The sequence below is a fragment of the Gnatocerus cornutus genome, chromosome 1 (assembly GCF_029298725.1).
Source record: "Gnatocerus cornutus isolate USDA-ARS CGAHR chromosome 1, icGnaCorn1.1, whole genome shotgun sequence".
Taxonomy (NCBI): Eukaryota; Metazoa; Arthropoda; class Insecta; order Coleoptera; family Tenebrionidae; genus Gnatocerus; species Gnatocerus cornutus.
In genome coordinates, this window is record NC_142233.1 from 27,874,653 (window position 1) to 27,896,927 (window position 22,275).

At 34.2% G+C, this 22,275-nt stretch overlaps 1 protein-coding gene across 5 annotated transcripts in view; it reads left to right on the forward strand.

Annotated features, from left to right (window-relative positions):
- The window catches only part of LOC148181238 (orexin receptor type 2-like), a 38,608-nt gene extending 21,429 nt beyond the window's left edge, over positions 1-17,179 (forward strand). The window contains exons 7-8 of one of the 5 annotated variants that reach the window (XM_088039722.1): positions 12,466-12,484; positions 16,449-17,179. In XM_088039722.1, the coding sequence (XP_087895848.1) occupies positions 12,466-12,484; positions 16,449-16,495 (66 nt within the window). In that variant the 3' untranslated portion in view covers positions 16,496-17,179. Of the gene's footprint in view, position 1; positions 169-3,514; positions 3,587-12,465; positions 12,485-16,448 lie in introns of those variants that run through there. The other 4 variants (XM_088039713.1, XM_088039730.1, XM_088039736.1 and 1 more) reach the window with 4 other exon arrangements.
- Positions 17,180-22,275: the final 5,096 nt, after the last annotated feature.

The following is a 22,275-nucleotide window of genomic DNA, read 5'->3' on the forward strand; positions in this document are numbered from 1 at the left end:
GGAAAATAAATCGATATGACGCTATGAATGAGTCAATAAGGGCAGACTCGTAATTTCAGTGAATGAAAGAGGCAACGAAGGAACTTAAGACAACACAAATCAGTATTCTACATATCGTTTTAAGTTTTGTTACTGTTACTTTAGTAGCAAAATAAAGAGTTAAAATGACATCAGAACATTATTTTAGTCCTAAAATCACATTTTTATGCAGAATGTTCTATAACAAAAATGCAGGAATGCAGACGTGGGAAACATCACACGTTTCACTGCGTTAAAATAAAGAAAATAATAAAATAAAAGCTCCTAAACTCAATGTGGCTTTGAAGCTTAACTCTGCTTTGTAAAGAACCTGGAGGCTGCTTGTATAACTTATTTATTATATTCCAAGCTTCAAACTGACAGCTCAAAGGTGTCCATTTGACATACTTACTTGAATTTTGCATGTAAATTCTGTGGTCAACATGTCAACAAGATGGAAGGTTTGTGTGAATATTCACATATGAGCATGCAGACGAACTGAAAAAATGAAACATGCTTTAAATATTCATCGAGTAAAAGAGATAAATCGTTGGTTTGCACGCAGAACATTTTATTGACTCTTCAATAAATTTTGTTAAAACAGAAAAATCTAATCGATTTCCTTAGGGTGCTCACCTCAGATATTCAGGGTATCGCATCTCCGGAACTAGGATAGATATTGATGTTCGGTAAACGGAAGCGCCTTTCTGAGGTCTTAAATTCTATTTATGTGAAAAAACTACAATACTCGTTATTCTGGCATTTCCATTTTGACATTTTAATGTCGTCGGTTCTCGTACCAAACGGCAAAAAACACATTGGTCCTGATAAAAACTGCATGGTTCTGAGAGTAAAAAGTTTCTAGGCGTTTGAATTTATTGCATGTAATGGAAAAGGTTTTCGGCGATTAAAATAACGAATGTCTGTAGGGACGCAAGATATGAAAAACGAGTCGGAATTGTTTCCTGGTTAAAATCCACTTCGTTTCATTTAACTTTAGATAAATAAAAATGATGGATAACGACGATGTTTCATTAATGTGCTTATATTTTTTTACTACTAGCTTGAGAAATTGTGATTTCGTCGTATGCTTCCAAACTGTGAAATTAAATTTCTCCCCTACAAGTAGATAAAAAAAGCGTATTTTGGGTTTCCTATATTAAGCTAAATATTTGGTGAGGATGGAAACTAACGTCGAAAAACAATAACGCTTAAGCTAGAAAAGTGTTAATTACTATTAACTACAAAATATCTTCCAGTTAAATATTTTTCTATAAAATCATGATAGGTCAATAACCAAAAAATTTAACTTAAGTTTTAGTTTTATGGCGATTGGCCAAAAGGGAAAAATTCGTAAAGCAATTTCGCAAATAATAAATTCAAAAATCATAAAAATGCCACAATAAACTTTGAGTGTTGCTCGTAAATTTGTAATTCAAAAAGTATCAGAAGTGTGGTCTCCAAATGTGGAATAAATTCAGTCAGTGCAATATCATTTTACATTTTAGTTCTATTCAAAATTCCCCTTTTAATTTACGACCAAATACAATGGAACTAACGTAGAATCAGATTAGCAGATCCTAAACTGGTTGAAATAAAACCTGAAAAAAACTCTGCGTCCGGAAAAATACAATACTGACCAACAATACATACCTATATGTACTTAGAACAGACGGATAAAACCTACACAATTCCCACATAAAATAATAAACCCCAATAAAAAGTTGAAGCGACATTTGGAATACCTACTACGGTTTCATTCAGAGCGATTATTAAGCAATTTTCTCTTTTCAACCTTTGTTGTTGGCTGTTTACGCTCCGCGGTATAAATATAGAAATAAAGATAAGTGTGTGTGTTGACAATAATTTCGGATACAAAACAATACAAAAATAAATAACTGATTTAAGAAAAATTACAAAATTCCTAACGTCTAACTTACTGTTCTAACATTCTGAAGAGTTTATTTCGTTCAGAAAAAACTTTCAACTCGCCGTAATGGATAATTCATTGTTAGGACAAGTTTTCGTGTATAAAAACGTTAAACAAATAAAATTCTTGTTAGGGTATGCAAAATAATGAGAAAATAATAGCGAAGCACATCAACTTTGCACAATGAAATTATTTTCACGTCTTATACTAGTGTTTTAGGTTCATTAAAACTGAAACTTTTTTGTGGAAACTAACATTAATAATATCCAACAATAAACGGAGTTTCACTATGAGATAACAATATTATGAAAACTTTGCCAAGTCTGCTTTAAACTAACTTTAATTTTATATTTATACTTGTCAGTGTCAGAAGATGTTCATTAATTTATCATAAAACCCTCTCGAAACCACTCTATTGTGTGCACCGTTGCCTAAATCACATATTAATTTTCCTTCTCACGGAAGTAAAAAATTTAATTTATCAAAAGGGAAAAACGGAAGGATAAACGCACTAATTGAAAAAGAGTTTCTGATTAAATTATTATCTGTTAGAGGGCCCATTAATAAAAGTCAAAATGTCGGGGAGTTTTTTCGACATGTGAGCTGCAAATGAAGCAAATAAGATAAAAGAGCTGAAGGAGTCTGATTGAAAGGAAATGAATCTAACCCCCAGGGATATGAGTTGTAAATGATGGCGGGTGAAGTGACCATTTTTTATTTTCATTTTTTTGGAAGCAGAAAACAAAGAATTGTATCATTTTTCCCGACAGCCAGGAAAGTGGAGGTGCGACAAAAATTAGTTTCAACATTAATTCACTCGGTAATTAAGCGTTTTTGCGTTGGATCGGATTTTTGTAATTCAACATACATTTCATTGTAATAACACAATAATTTCCTTTTTACTAAAACGTTTTCCAGCAAATATTGAGTCATGCATAAGTACTGAAGATAGCTAAACTTTCAGTTCTGTGAAATGGTCTAAATATTGACATAAAGCAAAATCAACAAATACCGCTTATAGAAAGCAGAAAATGACTATTATAACACTCTTAATAACGGTTCTTCAAACCCCATTTCAATTGTAAGCTTTATATTTGTGTAGTCCCGTAATGATACGAATAAAATAAATTCATTTCAGGACATTTTGTTTGCTGTTATTGGTCTTCTAAACGATTCCTTCTTTGTATTCAAGCAGTATAGTAGAATGATTTTAGAATTAATCAATTTGACAAAGCGCATGTATTTGTCCGTTGTTGACAAAGCAAATATTCTCTTTAAATTGGAGATTTTATGAACGATTGCTTCAAATAACACTTAATGAGAATTGATCGCTGCTTGTGTTTCAATTTGCAAGAATTTCACTGGAGAGTGCAAATTTAAGAGAAAGCGGATTTTTTATCCCAAGATTGGAATCGAAATACAAAATAATGAGCATCCGAAGTTATTTTAGGACACTGCTTAAAACATAACACCCCACTCAGACTTCAGTTTAACGCATTGTGTACATAACTCACGCATCTTTCAGAACAAAAAAATGCGCATAAAAACAATATTTTATTTTTTTAGAGGAGGCTTAAAATTATTCTAGAAGAGATCAGCCTTTCCATTTTTTCTCGCGCACGACCACAATAAACCCTGGTAAGTATATTATTTATTTTCAATGATACCAATAATGGAGCAACCTCTATAATGCCGAATTGCAAAGATAGCAGTTCAGTGTGTCTTTTATTTCGATCGGTGCGAAGCTGAGCTCTTATAACTATTGTGTTTACTTTGTTAACAGAACGGAGCCGGAAAAAAGCTCCACTGAAGATGAAATGAAAACCAAGTGCTCTGAAGAGTATTTGTACATTTTTATAAAAACTCTATCAACAGAACTGAGTGGTTAACATTTCCATTACAATTAAAAAGTTGTTACTTCGTTTTAGTTTTCTACAATTTTCTTTGTAGTAAAAGTACAGAGTTCACAACTTAAATGTATTTTCTTTAACTTTATACGTAATTCCTCATATTTTGCCAACAGTCCTCCCAACTCCTATTTCATAATTTGTTACTACAAACTTCCAGCCCGCGGCACACTTATTAAACCTGTGAAAGCAACAATAAGTTCAGCCTAATGTGTGCCTAGAGACCAAACCGTAATTTATCAATAATTTACACTTAACCGCTGAACACGCTCAGTCACACACCAATTTCGATCGCATGTTTTTTATGCAAAGATTACTGAGTTTAACTTCCTGCAAACAAAAACTAATTTTCGCTGCCATTAACAGGTTCCTTCGAGATTATGATATGATTTCCCTGTTCGATCCTTTATCAGTTACGTGCTCGATCGAACGTCGTTGAAGTTAGCGTCATTTTATCGGATTCATTTTCATGAATTAAACGCCCCAGTACTTCGCCTCAAATGACGCATGCATGCCGGTCGCACTTTTCACATGCGAATTTTCACCGATCGTCGTCTTTTTTTCACACAATTTTTGACCAAATGACACCGTAATGACCTTCTGCCCCATCTTCAATCAAAATTCTCCTTCTACATGAGAACAAAGTGGTAAAACTCAACCCTTAACCTAACTAGAAAATTATTATTCATTTCAACCTCCAATAGTAATGTAGCTTCATAAATACGACATCGAAAAATTACAAATAAATCACTTAGTAATCCCCCATATCGCATATACGCCCACCACCCGTCAGAGGGTGGCAATCTCAACCCCTCAAACACGACCTCCGATTATTTTAAAAAATCCGCAATGTAGCCTTATGAATTTGACATGAAAAAATTACAAATAAATCACTTAGTAATCTCAAATATCGCATATATGCCCACCACCCGTCAGAGGGTGGCAATCTCAACCCCTCAAACACCACCTCCCACTATTTTGAAAAATCCGCAATGTAGCCTTATGAATTTGACATGGAAAAATTACAAATAAATCACTTAGTAATCTCCCATATCGCATATATGCCCACCACCCGTCAGAGGGTGGCAATCTCAACCCCTCAAACACCACCACCGATTATTTTGAAAAATCCGCAATGTAGCCTTATGAATTTGACATGGAAAAATTACAAATAAATCACTTAGAAATCCCCCATATCGCATATATGCCCACCACCCGTCAGAGGGTGGCAATCTAAACCCCTCAAACACCACCTCCCACTATTTTGAAAAATCCGCAATGTAGCCTTATGAATTTGACATGGAAAAATTACAAATAAATCACTTAGTAATCTCCCATATCGCATATACGCCCACCACCCGTCAGAGGGTGGCAATCTCAACCCCTCAAACACCACCTCCCACTATTTTGAAAAATCCGCAATGTAGCCTTATGAATTTGACATGGAAAAATTACAAATAAATCACTTAGTAATCTCCCATATCGCATATATGCCCACCACCCGTCAGAGGGTGGCAATCTCAACCCTTCAAACACCACCTCCGACTATTTTGAAAAATCCGCAATGTAGCCTTATGAATTTGACATGGAAAAATTACAAATAAATCACTTAGTAATCTCCCATATCGCATATATGCCCACCACCCGTCAGAGGGTGGCAATCTCAACCCCTCAAACACGACCTCCGATTATTTTGAAAAATCCGCAATGTAGCCTTATGAATTTGACATGGAAAAATTACAAATAAATCACTTAGTAATCCCCCATATCGCATATACGCCCACCACCCGTCAGAGGGTGGCAATCTCAACCCCTCAAACACGACCTCCGATTATTTTGAAAAATCCGCAATGTAGCCTTATGAATTTGACATGGAAAAATTACAAATAAATCACTTAGAAATCCCCCATATCGCATATACGCCCACCACCCGTCAGAGGGTGGCAATCTCAACCCCTCAAACACCACCTCCGACTATTTTGAAAAATCCGCAATGTAGCCCTATGAATTTAAACTCGAAAAATTACAAATAAATCACTTAGTAATCTCCCATATCGCATATACGCCCACCACCCGTCAGAGGGTGGCAATCTCAACCCCTCAAACACCACCTCCCACTATTTTGAAAAATCCGCAATGTAGCCTTTTGAGTTTGGCATGGAAAAATTACAAATAAATCACTTAGTAATCCCCCATATCGCATATACGCCCACCACCCGTCAGAGGGTGGCAATCTCAACCCTTCAAACACCACCTCCGACTATTTTGAAAAATCCGCAATGTAGCCCTATGAATTTGACATGAAAAAATTACAAATAAATCACTTAGTAATTCCCCATATTGCATATACGCCCACCACCCGTCAGAGGGTGGCAATCTCAACCCCTCAAACACCACCTCCGACTATTTTGAAAAATCCGCAATGTAGCCTTTTGAATTTGACATGGAAAAATTACAAATAAATCACTTAGTAATCTCCCATATCGCATATACGCCCACCACCCGTCAGAGGGTGGCAATCTTAACCCCTCAAACACCACCTCCGATTATTTTGAAAAATCCGCAATGTAGCCTTTTGAATTTGGCATGGAAAAAATACAAATAAATCACTTAGTAATCTCCCATATTGCATATACGCCCACCACCCGTCAGAGGGTGGCAATCTCAACCCCTCAAACACCACCTCCGACTATTTTGAAAAATCCGCAATGTAGCCCTATGAATTTGAACTCGAAAAATTACAAATAAATCACTTAGTAATCTCCCATATCGCATATACGCCCACCACCCGTCAGAGGGTGGCAATCTCAACCCCTTTCCACAACTTTCAACTTTTTTCAAAAAACTTTTATTATAGTTATTACTTTTATTTTAGTCCGATGACATTGTTATTAAAATTTCTTATATCCGGTTTACACCCTCCAACTGTTAGAGGGTAAAGGTGTAATTGTTTAAACAAAATAATACTTTTTTGTCTGGCAACCCAGAATGCACCTTGTAAAATTGTAAGTTGCATTCTAATTTTTTTTTTACTGAATTTACGGCCATTGTGTTTTTGACTATGCACCAGAATTTTTTTGAAGTAATTACTGAACATGGGATTTTTTACGAGAATACGTTAAAATCGAAATTTTATCTGAAAATTAAAACTGCCCGTTTTTGCTGTTTAATCTTACGCAAAATGTCTCGAGGTTTTCATTAAATTTTCCTTAGAGTTTCTTTAAACTTTAGATACAAAAATAGAGGTTTTATAGATTATAGATTACCAAGCAGGTATGCTTGACTTTTTTGTTATTTAAAGGAAATAGCTATCTGTTATGTCCTCTTCCGCTGTCTCTTTAAAAAATAGCTGCAACAGGTTTCCGTAACACATTTGAAATTTCAATTTTGCATGGACTTTGGATTTTTATCTTAACTGAATTTACTTTTTATTTTATTTTATTTTAAGGTAAATAAATACAAGTAATTTTGAGAAAATCAATGCATATAATATGCAGGTGTCTCAGAATTTCTGAACGACTCGATAACTTTAGGTTCTGCCTAATTATTGCATTAAGCAAATGAAATTGAAATAGCTCCTTAGATTTTACATTAGAGCAATGTAACGCTAACCAATCACAAATATTTTATTAATCAGTATTCAAATGTACCTTACATTGTTAGATACTTAGCAACATCGTTTTTGTCATAAAAAGAAACGTATTTGATTGTTTAATTTTATATTGCATTAATTAATTTGTTTTTAGCAAATTTAGCCAGGATCTGTTGTTAACTCATCTTCGCCAGTTCTGAGACACTCTGGATGTTATATGTTTTGAGTACCCACCTAATTATCTAATTAGACTAATAACAATAAAAAATTCGCTAAGTTGGTTGTTTTGTTTTGACCATCCTCTTCGTTGACACGTCACCAGCAAGGAATTTATGTATGTGATTGTTATCATTAATTGTTTACTTATCAGACGTACGTGATTTTGTCAAGGCTCGGAGCTGCGTCGACACGTAGGTACAGTTTACGCAACGATTTAGTGCTGTTATGGCTTTGACTTTTTAAATCGTTTACAGCTACTTTACCGCAAACCCCCATAAACATAAACATTCTCTGGTGGTTAGATCTGAACCGGAATACACATTTTTACCCAGCTGGTCAGTCTTACAAATCGAAACAATAGAATTCTTCAAAATACGTCTATCCTAGGGGTTTATTTTAATGCAGATAAGACCCAACCACTTGAGGACGATTATGTTTATGAAGGTTTGCGGTAAAATTGCTGTAAACGGTTTAAAAAGTCAAAGCCACAACCGCACTAGATCGTTTGGTGAACTGTAATGGAAAACCCTGGGTGGTGTCTACCCTACACAGGATAATAATTGATATTTTAAGGAATAGGAACATGCGTATAGATAATTTTACTTGGAATTTGCAATTTCGATTTGTAACATTTTGTAACCTCTTGCACATTTTGTCATTTAGCACTTATTACGCATGAAATTGTAATATTTAGTTTCGTGACGGAACCATTTAATTTCCTTTAATTTAATTCAATTTACCTAGCTCTTTATTTGATTTACAATATGAAATGCACTTGGCTACATAATCAGTCGGCCCGCCATTTTGTCTACGATGTTTTCAAATGAAATAACGTTTCTTCAGATCCAACTTGAGGAGCAGACTTTCAAAGTGCAGTTTATCCATTTTTTCACAAATTGAGATATTGGCGCCATTTTGTTTTTTTGCGAAATTCTCTTCTATTCTAGTCGTGAAATTTGTGTGCAAATAGTACATAATTTTCCTTATTTTATTGCTACATGTTTAAAAATGCAAGTTATTTCTTAAAGGAGCTGCAGATTTTATTAATTTCTAAAAATATGCAATTAGGGACAAACTGCATTTTGAAAGTCTGCTCCTCATTTGTAAAATGTATCCCCTGTAAAGTCTGCAAATCTAAAAAAGAGAAGCTGTATTCTGGGTTGCCAGATAAAAAAAACTGGCTATTTTGTTTAAATAAAACGATACTCTTTGAGAGTTAGTAAAGCTATTTTTGAAATAAAACATTATTCAGTAAATTTTTTAAATTTTTTTGATACTAATGACGTTATGCTAAATTTTAAATTTTTTACATTTACAGAACGTGAATACATAAAGGGTGCTGGTTTTCTACCCTTTGACGGTGGGGGCAAATTCTTATGTAAATTAACAGACGTTTTATTTATACATTTTTTTGTATTATTTTGAACGGGCTACATTGAGGTGTTTCGAAAAATGCCGGATACTGTAGAAAGAGGGTTATGATTGCCACCCTCTCAAAAGTAGTAGGAAAAAACGCAATATGTGGGATTACTAAGTGATTTATTTGTGATTTTTCCATGCCAAATTCAAAAGGCTACATTGGGGATTTTTCAAAATAATCGGAGGTGGTGTTTGAGGGGTTGAGATTGCCACTCTCTGACGGGTGGTGAGCGTATATGCGATATGGGGGATTACTAAATGATTTATTTGTAATTTTTTCATGCCAAATTCAAAAGGCTACATTGCGGATTTTTCAAAATAGTGGGAGGTGGTGTTTGAGGGGTTGAGATTGCCACCCTCTGACGGGTGGTGGGAGTATAAGCGATATGGAGGATTACTAAGTGATTTATTTGTAATTTTTCCATGCCAAATTCAAAAGGCTACATTGCGGATTTTTCAAAATAGTGGGAGGTGGTGTTTGAGGGGTTAAGATTGCCACTCTCTGACGGGTGGTGAGCGTATATGCAATATGGGGGATTACTAAGTGATTTATTTGTAATTTTTCCATGCCAAATTCAAAAGGCTACATTGCGGATTTTTCAAAATAATCGGAGGTGGTGTTTGAGGGGTTAAGATTGCCACCCTCTGACGGGTGGTGAGCGTATATGCAATATGGGAGATTACTAAGTGATTTATTTGTAATTTTTCCATGTCAAATTCATAGGGCTACATTGCGGATTTTTCAAAATAGTGGGAGGTGGTGTTTGAGGGGTTTAGATTGCCACCCTCTGACGGGTGGTGGGCATATATGCGATATGGGAGATTACTAAGTGATTTATTTGTAATTTTTCCATGTCAAATTCATAAGGCTACATTGCGGATTTTTCAAAATAATCGGAGGTCGTGTTTGAGGGGTTGAGATTGCCACCCTCTGACGGGTGGTGGGCGTATATGCGATATGGGGGATTACTAAGTGATTTATTTGTAATTTTTCCATGTCAAATTCATAAGGCTACATTGCGGATTTTTCAAAATAATCGGAGGTCGTGTTTGAGGGGTTGAGATTGCCACCCTCTGACGGGTGGTGGGCGTATATGCGATATGGGAGATTACTAAGTGATTTATTTGTAATTTTTCCATGTCAAATTCATAAGGCTACATTGCGGATTTTTCAAAATAGTGGGAGGTGGTGTTTGAGGGGTTTAGATTGCCACCCTCTGACGGGTGGTGGGCATATATGCGATATGGGGGATTTCTAAGTGATTTATTTGTAATTTTTCCATGTCAAATTCATAAGGCTACATTGCGGATTTTTCAAAATAATCGGAGGTGGTGTTTGAGGGGTTGAGATTGCCACCCTCTGACGGGTGGTGGGCGTATATGCGATATGGGAGATTACTCAGTGATTTATTTGTAATTTTTTCATGTCAAATTCATAAGGCTACATTGCGGATTTTTCAAAATAATCGGAGGTCGTGTTTGAGGGGTTGAGATTGCCACCCTCTGACGGGTGGTGGGCATATATGCGATATGGGGAATTACTAAGTGATTTATTTGTAATTTTTCCATGTCAAATTCATAAGGCTACATTGCGGATTTTTCAAAATAGTGGGAGGTGGTGTTTGAGGGGTTGACATTGCCACCCTCTGACGGGTGGTGGGCATATATGCGATATGGGAGATTACTAAGTGATTTATTTGTAATTTTTCCATGTCAAATTCATAGGGCTACATTGCGGATTTTTCAAAATAATCGGAGGTGGTGTTTGGAGGGTTGAGATTGCCACCCTCTGACGGGTGGTGGGCGTATATGCGATATGGGGAATTACTAAGTGATTTATTTGTAATTTTTTCATGTCAAATTCATAGGGCTACATTGCGGATTTTTCAAAATAGTGGGAGGTGGTGTTTGAGGGGTTGAGATTGCCACCCTCTGACGGGTGGTGGGCATATATGCGATATGGGGGATTACTAAGTGATTTATTTGTAATTTTTTCATGTCAAATTCAAAAGGCTACATGCGGATTTTTCAAAATAATCGGAGGTGGTGTTTGAGGGGTTGAGATTGCCACCCTCTGACGGGTGGTGGGCGTATATGCGATATGGGGGATTACTAAGTGATTTATTTGTAATTTTTCCATGTTAAATTCATAGGGCTACATTGCGGATTTTTCAAAATAATCGGAGGTGGTGTTTGAGGGGTTAAGATTGCCACCCTCTGACGGGTGGTGGGCGTATATGCGATATGGGGAATTACTAAGTGATTTATTTGTAATTTTTTCATGTCAAATTCATAGGGCTACATTGCGGATTTTTCAAAATAATCGGAGGTGGTGTTTGAAGGGTTGAGATTGCCACCCTCTGACGGGTGGTGGGCGTATATGCGATATGGGGAATTACTAAGTGATTTATTTGTAATTTTTTCATGTCAAATTCATAGGGCTACATTGCGGATTTTTCAAAATAGTGGGAGGTGGTGTTTGAGGGGTTGAGATTGCCACCCTCTGACGGGTGGTGGGCATATATGCGATATGGGAGATTACTAAGTGATTTATTTGTAATTTTTCCATGTCAAATTCATAAGGCTACATTGCGGATTTTTCAAAATAGTGGGAGGTGGTGTTTGAGGGGTTGAGATTGCCACCCTCTGACGGGTGGTGGGCATATATGCGATATGGGAGATTACTAAGTGATTTATTTGTAATTTTTTCATGTCAAATTCATAAGGCTACATTGCGGATTTTTTAAAATAATCGGAGGTCGTGTTTGAGGGGTTGAGATTGCCACCCTCTGACGGGTGGTGGGCGTATATGCGATATGGGGGATTACTAAGTGATTTATTTGTAATTTTTCGATGTCGTATTTATGAAGCTACATTACTATTGAAGGTTGAAATGAATAATAATTTTCTAGTTAGGTTAAGGGTTGAGTTTTACCACTTTGTTCTCATGTAGAAGGAGAATTTTGATTGAAGATGGGGCAGAAGGTCATTACGGTGTCATTTGGTCGAAAATTGTGTGAAAAAAAGACGACGATCGGTGGAAATTCGCATGTGAAAAGTGCGACCGGCATGCATGCGTCATTTGAGGCGAAGTACTGGGGCGTTTAATTCATGAAAATGAATCCGATAAAATGACGCTAACTTCAGCGACATCTCGATCGATGGTTAAAGTCCGTGACAAAAATCAGCTCGGTCCAGACTTTGAAGGATAAAACTTGACCTAATTGAGTCCATAACTTGTGAGAGGATAGTAAAGCTACGCTTCACCACCAATTAATACGTTTTATCGCCCGTAATGATCAAACTAAAGTTTCATATAATCGTATTAAATTTCCAGGAGTAAACAGACGGTTTTAATGCATTTGGCAATTTTTTTTCAGGTGTTTGGTTACCCCAATGGTAAGTCCTTTCGTTATTTTTTTTTTATTTTATAAACTAACTACATGTTATTATATTTCCTTTCCAAAACACGTTTCCTTTAATCTGTACATTGTCCTGTTATTCTCCCATAAATATTATTCGCTTAATTTATTAACCAAACATTAAACAAACAATTACAGGTAGGCTTTATGTGGTGCACAAAGGCGGGATGTGACCACGAAAATGCCTTTAGAGCTCTTACGTTGGGTATATTGTCGCTTCGAGTAGCGAGGGGATCGCTTAATTATAAGTTTAATGGAATTAGACGTAAACACACTTCATTCTAGCACAGTAGTTCAAAAGATTCACACAACTGGAAGGAGTATATTTAATGCACAAAGATTTATAAAGCAGTTAATTGAAAAAGTAGGGATTTCAAGGGGAATTGCGGCTGAAAAACCAAGCCCACATTCGTTAAAGCTAATCTTAAATTCCATGGCCACAAAGTTGTTTACTAACAAAATTTTGAATTTTATTAATGCCGACAACTGCAGCTCATTTTTCTTCGGTGTATCTACATAATGATAGCCATCTTAGCATATTTGTGTTATTAATAATAAATACTAAGAATACCTAATCTCTTCGGAAACATTAATAAAAAAGTATTTATTTTCAATTTTTGTTATATTTAATAATTCAGTTTAAAAATTTCGATTGAAACATTTATTGTGCTGATGTCTTTCGTGCTTTTTTTCTGGAGTGATTCAACTGATCCTTTTGGCTTTGACATAATTTTGATATTTAGCGCTTAGCCGCAAAATGTTAACCAACATGAATTGATTTATTAACATTACTAAAAATTTTTTTAATAAAACGTAAAAATTGTAGAAAAAAACAGTTCTATCGCGAAAAGCTCACAGGAAAAGCTCGCTTCAACTACACTTTCTCGGCACTTATACTGTAATAATATATGTGTTCATATTAGTTTTTAGTTTCTCTAAGTTGAAATTTTGGATATCCATATGTTGTTTAGAATTTTCAAAATTTTTAAAAATTTAACATTTTATTTTAGATCGTCAAAAAAGGGAAACTCATACCATTTTTTCAAAAGTTGTATGGTAATCTCGTCGCAATCTTTAAAGATTTTTTTTTCCATTATCTTCAGCGTCTTCAGACAACCTCAGACAACATAAAATAAAACTGCTCTGCATAATTTCACAAGAGACTCCCCGACTTTTATATTTGCAGCTTTTGTGAATTCTTAGCAATTAAATTCTGCCAGACCATTAAATCAGTCGAATCTCTGTCGTCACCATTCGTGCGAAGAAATTAATTTTAACATCACATAAATGTGTCAGTCTGTAATCTAATAACAATAACTAGTCTTTCTATAATTATTTAATCAGTTTGGCTAACTACTTTTATAAGTTAATTCTGTTTAAACCGAACCTTACAAGAACTGAATAACTAAGGATATTAATTTAACTCGCGGGCTTCCTTAGAATTAGTGTTAAGAAGTTTGCGAAACTAGTTGGGAATATATCAAAGATTGTTCTTACTTTGTACAGAGTTCAACAAGTCTTCAGTTCGTATTAAGTCCGGAATATTTTATGTAAAACCAACAGGTTTTTATGTGACGTGTTTACTGACCTGATTATAAATTATTTTCAATCACAACGTATAATTTAATTTCAAATTTGCTATAAATATCGGAATCAAGTAATTAATAATACTATGAAAGAAAACTTTTTTAGAAATTAATTAAACGTCCATTGGAGCGACTGTAATTAAAATTTGGAAATAGTAACAGCCATGTTTCCAAACTTAGTTATTTTAAAATGCGAATCTTGCTTGATATGACATGACATTACAATCTGAAACTTAATTAACATCGGATATGTTTCTCTATTAATAAATCCTCGAGGTAATTAAATACTCATAAAATTTTCTAATAATTTTCAGACAACAGACAATATCATAACTTTACAGCAATTGAGAATTCTTATTAGGAAACCGTCTTAAGTAGAAATTATTACAGTATGCGAATGTTCCGGGAATATTCCAAATCAACAGGTGGCTAGTTAAATTGCAAGAAATTTGAAACAGCCATAAATATTAATCAAACAACTCTTAAATAAAATGATACTTCCCTATTTAACAAATGTCAGCAACTTTTGAACTATTGCCCCGGCGCATTCACCAAAATTCAATATATATATTTTTAATTAGTTCGTTGCGTTGCCACAAATTTGATCCTGTGATGTATTCAGACTAAAATTAAGTAAGTAAAAAGAAATTAGATTCATTTTTCCCGAATTGCCAATTACCCATCAGCGACATTCTTATTAATAGCGAAATAAGTCGTAATTCATAAACGGCTCTCCATCTTTAAAATATTGAACAAAAGATTGAACGAAATGAGTTTTTTCAGCGACCAGAGTTGGTATTTAATAAAGTAATAAAAATGTTATAAATGGCAATTTCGGAATTAACGAATAAATCATAAGTTTCGAGCTTTAAAATTAGCAAACCAAATTTATTAAGACTAATTTCGTTTAATATACAACTGTTGTGGTAACCTTCTTTCAGTTCTAGTTCCGCTTCCGTACTTTATATTTTGACAGTGTTAGCATATTTTTCTATTTCAGTAAACTCTTTCAGTCTTTCACAGGTTGGAAGAGTGACTCTACTGTAATTTTATTTAAAAGTGTATGAACGTGCATTTTTTATACAAGAGGTACAAAAAGAATGCAGTCGAGCGGAAATGCTGGCAAAATCAAGAATATCAGCGCATGCAGCGCTGTAATTTCAGTAATGGGAAATTTCCCGCACCTACATTTATTAGCAAATGAAATTCCAATGATTCCTGCATTTCTTCAAGGAAAAAGTTTTCAATTTCTATTTCCAAGAATAACAATTTTACTAAACATTATCTCACTACGGATAGAATAATAAATATTTGTTTTCAGCTTTTTCTCTGATCATATTATTAATTTGGTATTTCATAAAACCGTGCAACTTTTCGGAATGCGCAAATTTCCGTTTGTATGAAAGAAACTTCAGAAATTCCAGAAACATTAAATTACCTCCACAATTTCAAGCTAATTCATGTTCATTATAAATACGTGATTTTCCTGGAACAGATTTAAACTCGCACCTTTGCAGGGGTATTGTAATACTGCAAATTCATTTATCTCCATTAGATCAAAACGATTAAAAGAAAATTGCTTTTGGTGTAAACTTGCTAATACAAATTGCTTGATCAACTGTTTGGAACCCATTTGGTGCAGTAAAACTTAATTGGGCCGAAGATATAATAGCCAACGAAATGATGTACTTTAGACGAATGATCAAAAATAGTTATCGTGAAAGCAAAAAGCGATTAATTAAACTTTAGTAAATACAACACTCGAAAATATACCTCGCCTGAAATTTAATTTTCATATTTTACATCAAGATTTAACTTTTTTATAAGTTTAACTGGCATTTGCACCAATTCTAATTAAATTTAACTTCTAATTAAATTGCATAGTTTTAATTATATTAAAGGAGCTTCAGCAAAGGTTAAAGTTAAGTGATGCAAGCGTCCGATGTTGTAAATCGTATGTAGATTAAATATTTCTAATTTGGGATCAAGATTTTTTAAGTTTTCAGAAAAAACTATAATTTTGTTACCAATTTAAATTCGTATTTGAAAATCTAAAGATAACGATTGGAGTAAATCCTCATAACTTCTAACAACAATTGGCTTAACAACGTTTCAAACTAATGTTTCTATCAATAGAAGTGCAGACAGAACTCCTTTGTTTGAACCGAAAATTATTTTAATTAAAATTTTGTCAAAATTGAGCTCCCTGTCTTCTTATTGTTTTCGAATCCTTTAAATGTTTGCCTTGAAACAAAGTCGCACTGAATTTCATTGTCAAAAGTCTGCTCGAAATTTTAAATTGCTTCAACCACACACGTTTGAAACTTTCATATTAATTTTGTATCTTTTATTCAGTGGGCCGACAGCTCGGGATCCGGCACGCAGTTCCATTACTTGCATAGAATTAAGTCTGTCCCAACAGTCCAAAACCAGCTGCAATCGAGTCAGAAAACAACGAAGACGTGCGCGGTCTAGATAGTGGAATTTTCTCAACATCCCGTTCTGAAATTCAGAATCCTGCAACATGAATTGATGAACACAATCATTTGTTTTGTGTAAGTGATGGGAAAATTGCCTGGGTGCTATTCAAGATTTAATCGGCTCAGAAGTTAAATGTTTGATGAGCGGCATTTGGGGAATTCAATTACATTGAAAACGAACAAAAACATATTAAAATTAATTGGGTTGATGGGGGCGCAATGGACGAATGGAACCTCAAACTGGGACTTGACAGTTTCTATCAAGAACAAAATTCCTGGAAAATGTTTACTTGCAGGAGTATGAATTTAAATAGTTTCCCAATGGCATTGTTTTCTTCATCTCGATACTGTTTGGTTTTGTAATGTAATTTTTTTTTGTCCTTTCACATCAAAAATCATATCATTCGATTTATTTCCACCTAGTTAAGACATTTATGATTCTATAGTGTTAAGTCCGTTTGTGTAAAATATATTAAATAAGATACAGAAAAGCAAGATACGCTTTACAGTTCCAACTTCCTCGTCATAACTGAGGACATTTGTAAATCCAACCCATTCTTGCTATACTCTTTGTAACTATCTTCGTTTGATGTTCTGTCTGTGATTTCCCCCTAGTGTATTTTGGTTATTAATAAAGATGTTTTTTATAACTCGTTTTCTTAATTCTACATTAATTGAAGATATAAAAATGTGCTGGTTTCTTCATTTTGACACGTACTGGAGTGAGAGCAGCTGTGAAAATAAACTGATAAAAAGTAATTGACATGTACAACAGAACTGTAATCTGTTAAAAAGAAAAAAATCGTTAGCCAGAAGTTTAGTTGTGTAGGTGTAAAAGACCAAAAAATATTTCTATTTTATTTAGTACAAATATTTATTATGGCCTCATTGTGAATTTGATCCAAAAAGTTCTCCAGACATCTATGCAATTAAAAGGTAAGTGGTGAAAAATAGTTATTTTTTTCACTACCAGTTTATTTGCTTCCGAACTGTGAAATTAAACTTCTCTCCTACAAGTAGATAAAAAAATGCGTATTTTAGGTTGCCTATATGTAGCTAAATATTTAGTGGGAGTAGAAACAACGCTCGAGCCAGAAAAGTGGTATATAATTTCTAAACTTTAGAATGTTTGATTTTCTCTGTAGGTCCTGAAAACATTCAAATAAAAAAAATCGAGCATACACCAATTTGATCAAACGGCGGTCCTTTTGATTTATAATGAAAACTCCGCACAATTTAGCAAATTCGGGAAACTTTATGAACTTGATCAAAGTCTGGAATTACGTTAATTTGTCAAATGAACTGCTATTTGTGATAAATAATGAGCAAACATGCCCCAACACCAAACTTTAGTAAAACTAACTAGGAATATAAACGTCCGGTTTATTTTTCAAGGTTAATGATGCAGTTTTCATGGAGAATTTAACATTACATTTGCAATTTTCATGGTAATTTTGTACTTGATAATTAGCTTAAAATTGTGGGCAAATTGCAAGGGTGAAATGAGAAACAAAATCATCACAGTTCCCAATTAAAACACTGTTGGAAAATTGCGTGGGCAGTTCTTATAAAACAAGGAGGTCATTAAACGATTTCTAAAGCTATCAGAAGAGAGGGAATCAAAAGGATAATTGATGGTTAATTTAGTTTCCTGAAAGAAATGAATCTTCAATCAAAGATCAATTTTTCTTTAGAAGTAAATACTGAAATAAATAGCAGTTGAAGTAAATAAATAAACAGAGAATAAAAAATGATACTAGTTCTCTTCTCTGGGTGCTGATTAATTGCCTTTGTAGTGGATAATAATAAGTAATTGACGAGTAAGTAACCCAATGTAAGTAAACTTTGTCAAAGCTTTGTCACAAATTTATTTTTCCACCTATTTTTAGATAAAATCCTTGTGACTACAAATGATGTCATTAATCAAAAAGAATCAATTAATGCAACAATGCTACGTAATTAAAGTTAATGAAAGGTAGCGACAGACGGCCAAATCCTTTATCGATTTCCGATCAATCTGAAAAAAAAATTTGAAATTGAAAAACCCCCTGACCATTTGCATTGTTTTTAAAATTAATAACACCTCCAATGTCCCTTTTTGTCTTTATTCATTTAAAGTCTATTGACCGTTTGATTACACAGATTAATGTACCCCCATGTGAGCTTCCACAAACCGACAGGAATTGCTTGTGCAGTGACCGAATTTTTACATTGGGCCTAAAGTCCAACGGACATTCTGTACTGATAAGAAACCGCTGAAACGGAAAACGTCGTGATCAATGTCTATCGTCTGCAGAAATATTGTTTTAACTGCAGTTAATGAGTTAAGAAAATATGAATCTCATAAAAACATGATAATATTTATGTTTTCGTTCCAATTAATTTGTTATGGAAGAAGAGGTATGGATAATGATATTTTCTAATAACGCCTGTTTATTTCTACACTGTATTTATAACTTTTTCAAATAAATCCAAAATCAGTTGGAAAATAGTTGTAACTATGGCATATTAACACAAAAAGATCATATTCCTAAAGATACAGATCGATATTTTCTGCTTAATATTGTCAAAATGCGTTTTAGTGGGAGAGTTTTGATTTAAATATTAGAGAATATTTACGGAATTAAAATAGGTAGATACTTTGGCAAATCATGTGCAGTACTCTCACGAAACGCTCGCAGCGAAAACTCGTTCACATGCAGCTCATTCCACTACGACGGCTCTTCGGCGCTTGTATTGTAAATAACTGTTCCAATCTGCGGTTGCATGTCAACACTTTTAGGCTGATTACCGTTCCATGTGATTAAATTTTAAAATTCGTTTGTAACGTTTCGCTTTTCATTGTTGTTTGCACTGCTATCGACACATATTACATGCCACTCTCGAAGCTGTAACCACCACCACATTTCAAAACATAAAGCAATTGTGTGAGTGGCGGTAACTTGGAGCTTAATCCACGTCCTTTACAACTTATCTGAACTTACCTGGTCCATTAGTGTCACCTACTTTTAATCACACTAAGTGCTTTTAGAAAGAAAGAAAATGTTTGAGTCAATATTTGGGATATAAGCCGCAAATTAATAATAATAAAACCACCGTTATTTTTATTTGGTTCATATCCGATGCCAAATAAAAGGAAACGACATTTTCCTACCATACATTAAGAATCAATTTTTAATGGAGTGTGTCTGACATGTTCAATTTAGGAATGATATCCGATGAAATGAAATCGAAAGTAAAAATGCTGAAAATACTATATTGCCACTTGAGCTGCGGTCGCTTTCGAGCATTTTCGTATCCTAATAAATCCTGTCAATAAAGTCAATAAATCGTAATTTATGTACAAACCGACTTTCTACAGTTTTATAAATATGAAGTAAACGGAAACGAGCAAATAGATCTTACATACTTTTGAAAGTTTGGGATGGATAACTTCATTAAAAATTTTCACCCTCTGAAACTTTAAATGTCAGATTGTGAACTGGGGGTAGCAGCGTCACATATCTGATTAAAATAAATCAAGACAGAAAGTCGGATTTATGGAACATGTCGTGGCAGGATTACTCATTAAAAGTTTAGAAGGCGTTTTTGAAGAAGGCACAATCAGATTAAGCGCCCCACCAAAAAGTGCAGAGATTTAGGTATAATTATATTTATTTTAACTTCCTTTCAAACGCTTCGTTTAGTTATTTTTCTAAGCAGCAAAACTAAATTTCATCTGTATTTATTTAAATTTAACTTCTATAAACATTTAAAAGTATATTGATCAATAGATAAGCACTGCTGAAACGTTTAAGATGCAACACTCAGTACATGTTTCTTAATCCCTGTCAAAGCAAGGATTGTAATGATTTCATTGCAGACACGTACAATCTGTTTACTGACTGCTACAAATAAAATGTAATTAATTGCCCGAACGGTGAGTTTTTTCACATCGGCATCGTCAAAACAGGCTTCAAACATAACCTGAGGCAATTCGTAAAATTTGTCCCATAAAAAAACGAAATAATTGACTTGGAGGGTTGAAAAAACGGTCTTGAAAGCTTTTATCGATTTTAAGAAAAAATTGTAAAATGGTTCACAATCATCAAGGACATGGACATTGGCTATCTCTGATCCTTTAAACGTGCAACTCTGTACGTGCAAATTTTCTTTGAGCTCTTTTGATTGACCTTAAAATTTAAGTAAAACTTAAAATTTCTCTACAAAGTCAAGCTTTTTTGCAATTTTCCCAGTTTTTGATTTTTTTGATCATATGATGCTAATAACTAGAACTCCGTAATTTATACAATATCATAAATCGTTTGAACTCAACAAAACTAATTATAAAAAATTAATCTAATTTTCTTTGAAGTTGACGCGTCACGCCGCCGTTTAAACTGAATAATTGCCGATAATAAACAAGTTAACTTTGCTGAACAAAGCTTAATTACCCGTTGAATTCAAAAGCAATGAGGTAGTACTGCTGCTTAAATTTTAAAACCACTTTAAAATTTATCTAATAAATAATTTATATGTAAATAATTGTAAAAATTGACTATTCAAAATTTAACAGCACCGACAAAAAGCTTCATCGCACTTTCGTGTAATAAAAAAAAAACAAATCAGGTCGCAACATATTCAGTTAAATTTAAACAAGCAATCATGGTATAATAGTTAACACCTTCAATTCCCATTATCCAGTGATTATCTTGAATTTCAGCGTTATCACCCACCTCTGACGCATAGTTAGTTTTATCATTACAAGATCAACACTAACTACCTTTGCCAGGTCATTGCCATAATCCTTACCTGATGATAATAAAGTCATTTACCACCCCAAATTCATCCCCCTTCTTTGGTCCCACTATAAAGCCTTTAAAGCTTCAAAGCACGCTCTCCAAAGGTCAAACCTTCCACCAGTGAACATGTCAAACCAATTTGTCCACGACAATTTCGCCATCGATTACCATGTCGATAAATTGTTCAGTTCCCGCTTTGAAGAATTCGTGCAGAAATTAATTACTAATTGCAAAAAGTGTCAAAAAGTGAAGGATCCAGCGCTGCGACGAGAAAAAGCGATTCAAATTTTATACACCAAGAAGGAGACATACAAAATTAAGAAGAAAAAGCAAGTGGCCGAACGGAAAAAGAAGCTGAAGATTGTGAAGAAGAAAAGCATCGAAGGACAGAAGAAGCCGCTCCAACTGCGACTGCTGAAGAAGTCGCTGCTGAAATCGTACGAATTGAAGAAGTCAGCGGACAGGAAAAAACGTAATGGTAAATTTCAAACAAATTAGTATCATTTTTGACATTTTTGTTTGCAGGTGAGACAATGAGGCGGAGTTCCAATTCATCGAAATCCGGCTGAGAAACAATATGACTGTAATTTGATGTGTTATGTTCTAAATAAATGTGTTTTTAATTAATTTAAGTTTGATTTGTACCTTTAACATTTTGTTCCCAACAAGTAAATTAAAAAAAGTTAAAATTAATTACGTTTAAAACAGTTCGCTGATGCTTAATAATAATTCCGTGTTGTTGTTAGAAAAAAGTAACAGACAATAATAAACAGTGCTCACATAAAAGGTAGCACAGCAAAACGCTGAAAATATCCTTCATGTGTTAATTTCTATTGTGTCAGCACATTAATCCGTTATTCTTCTGCTCAGAACAAATAATAAAAACGAGTGACTAGCTCGATTTGTATTCTATAATTCTCA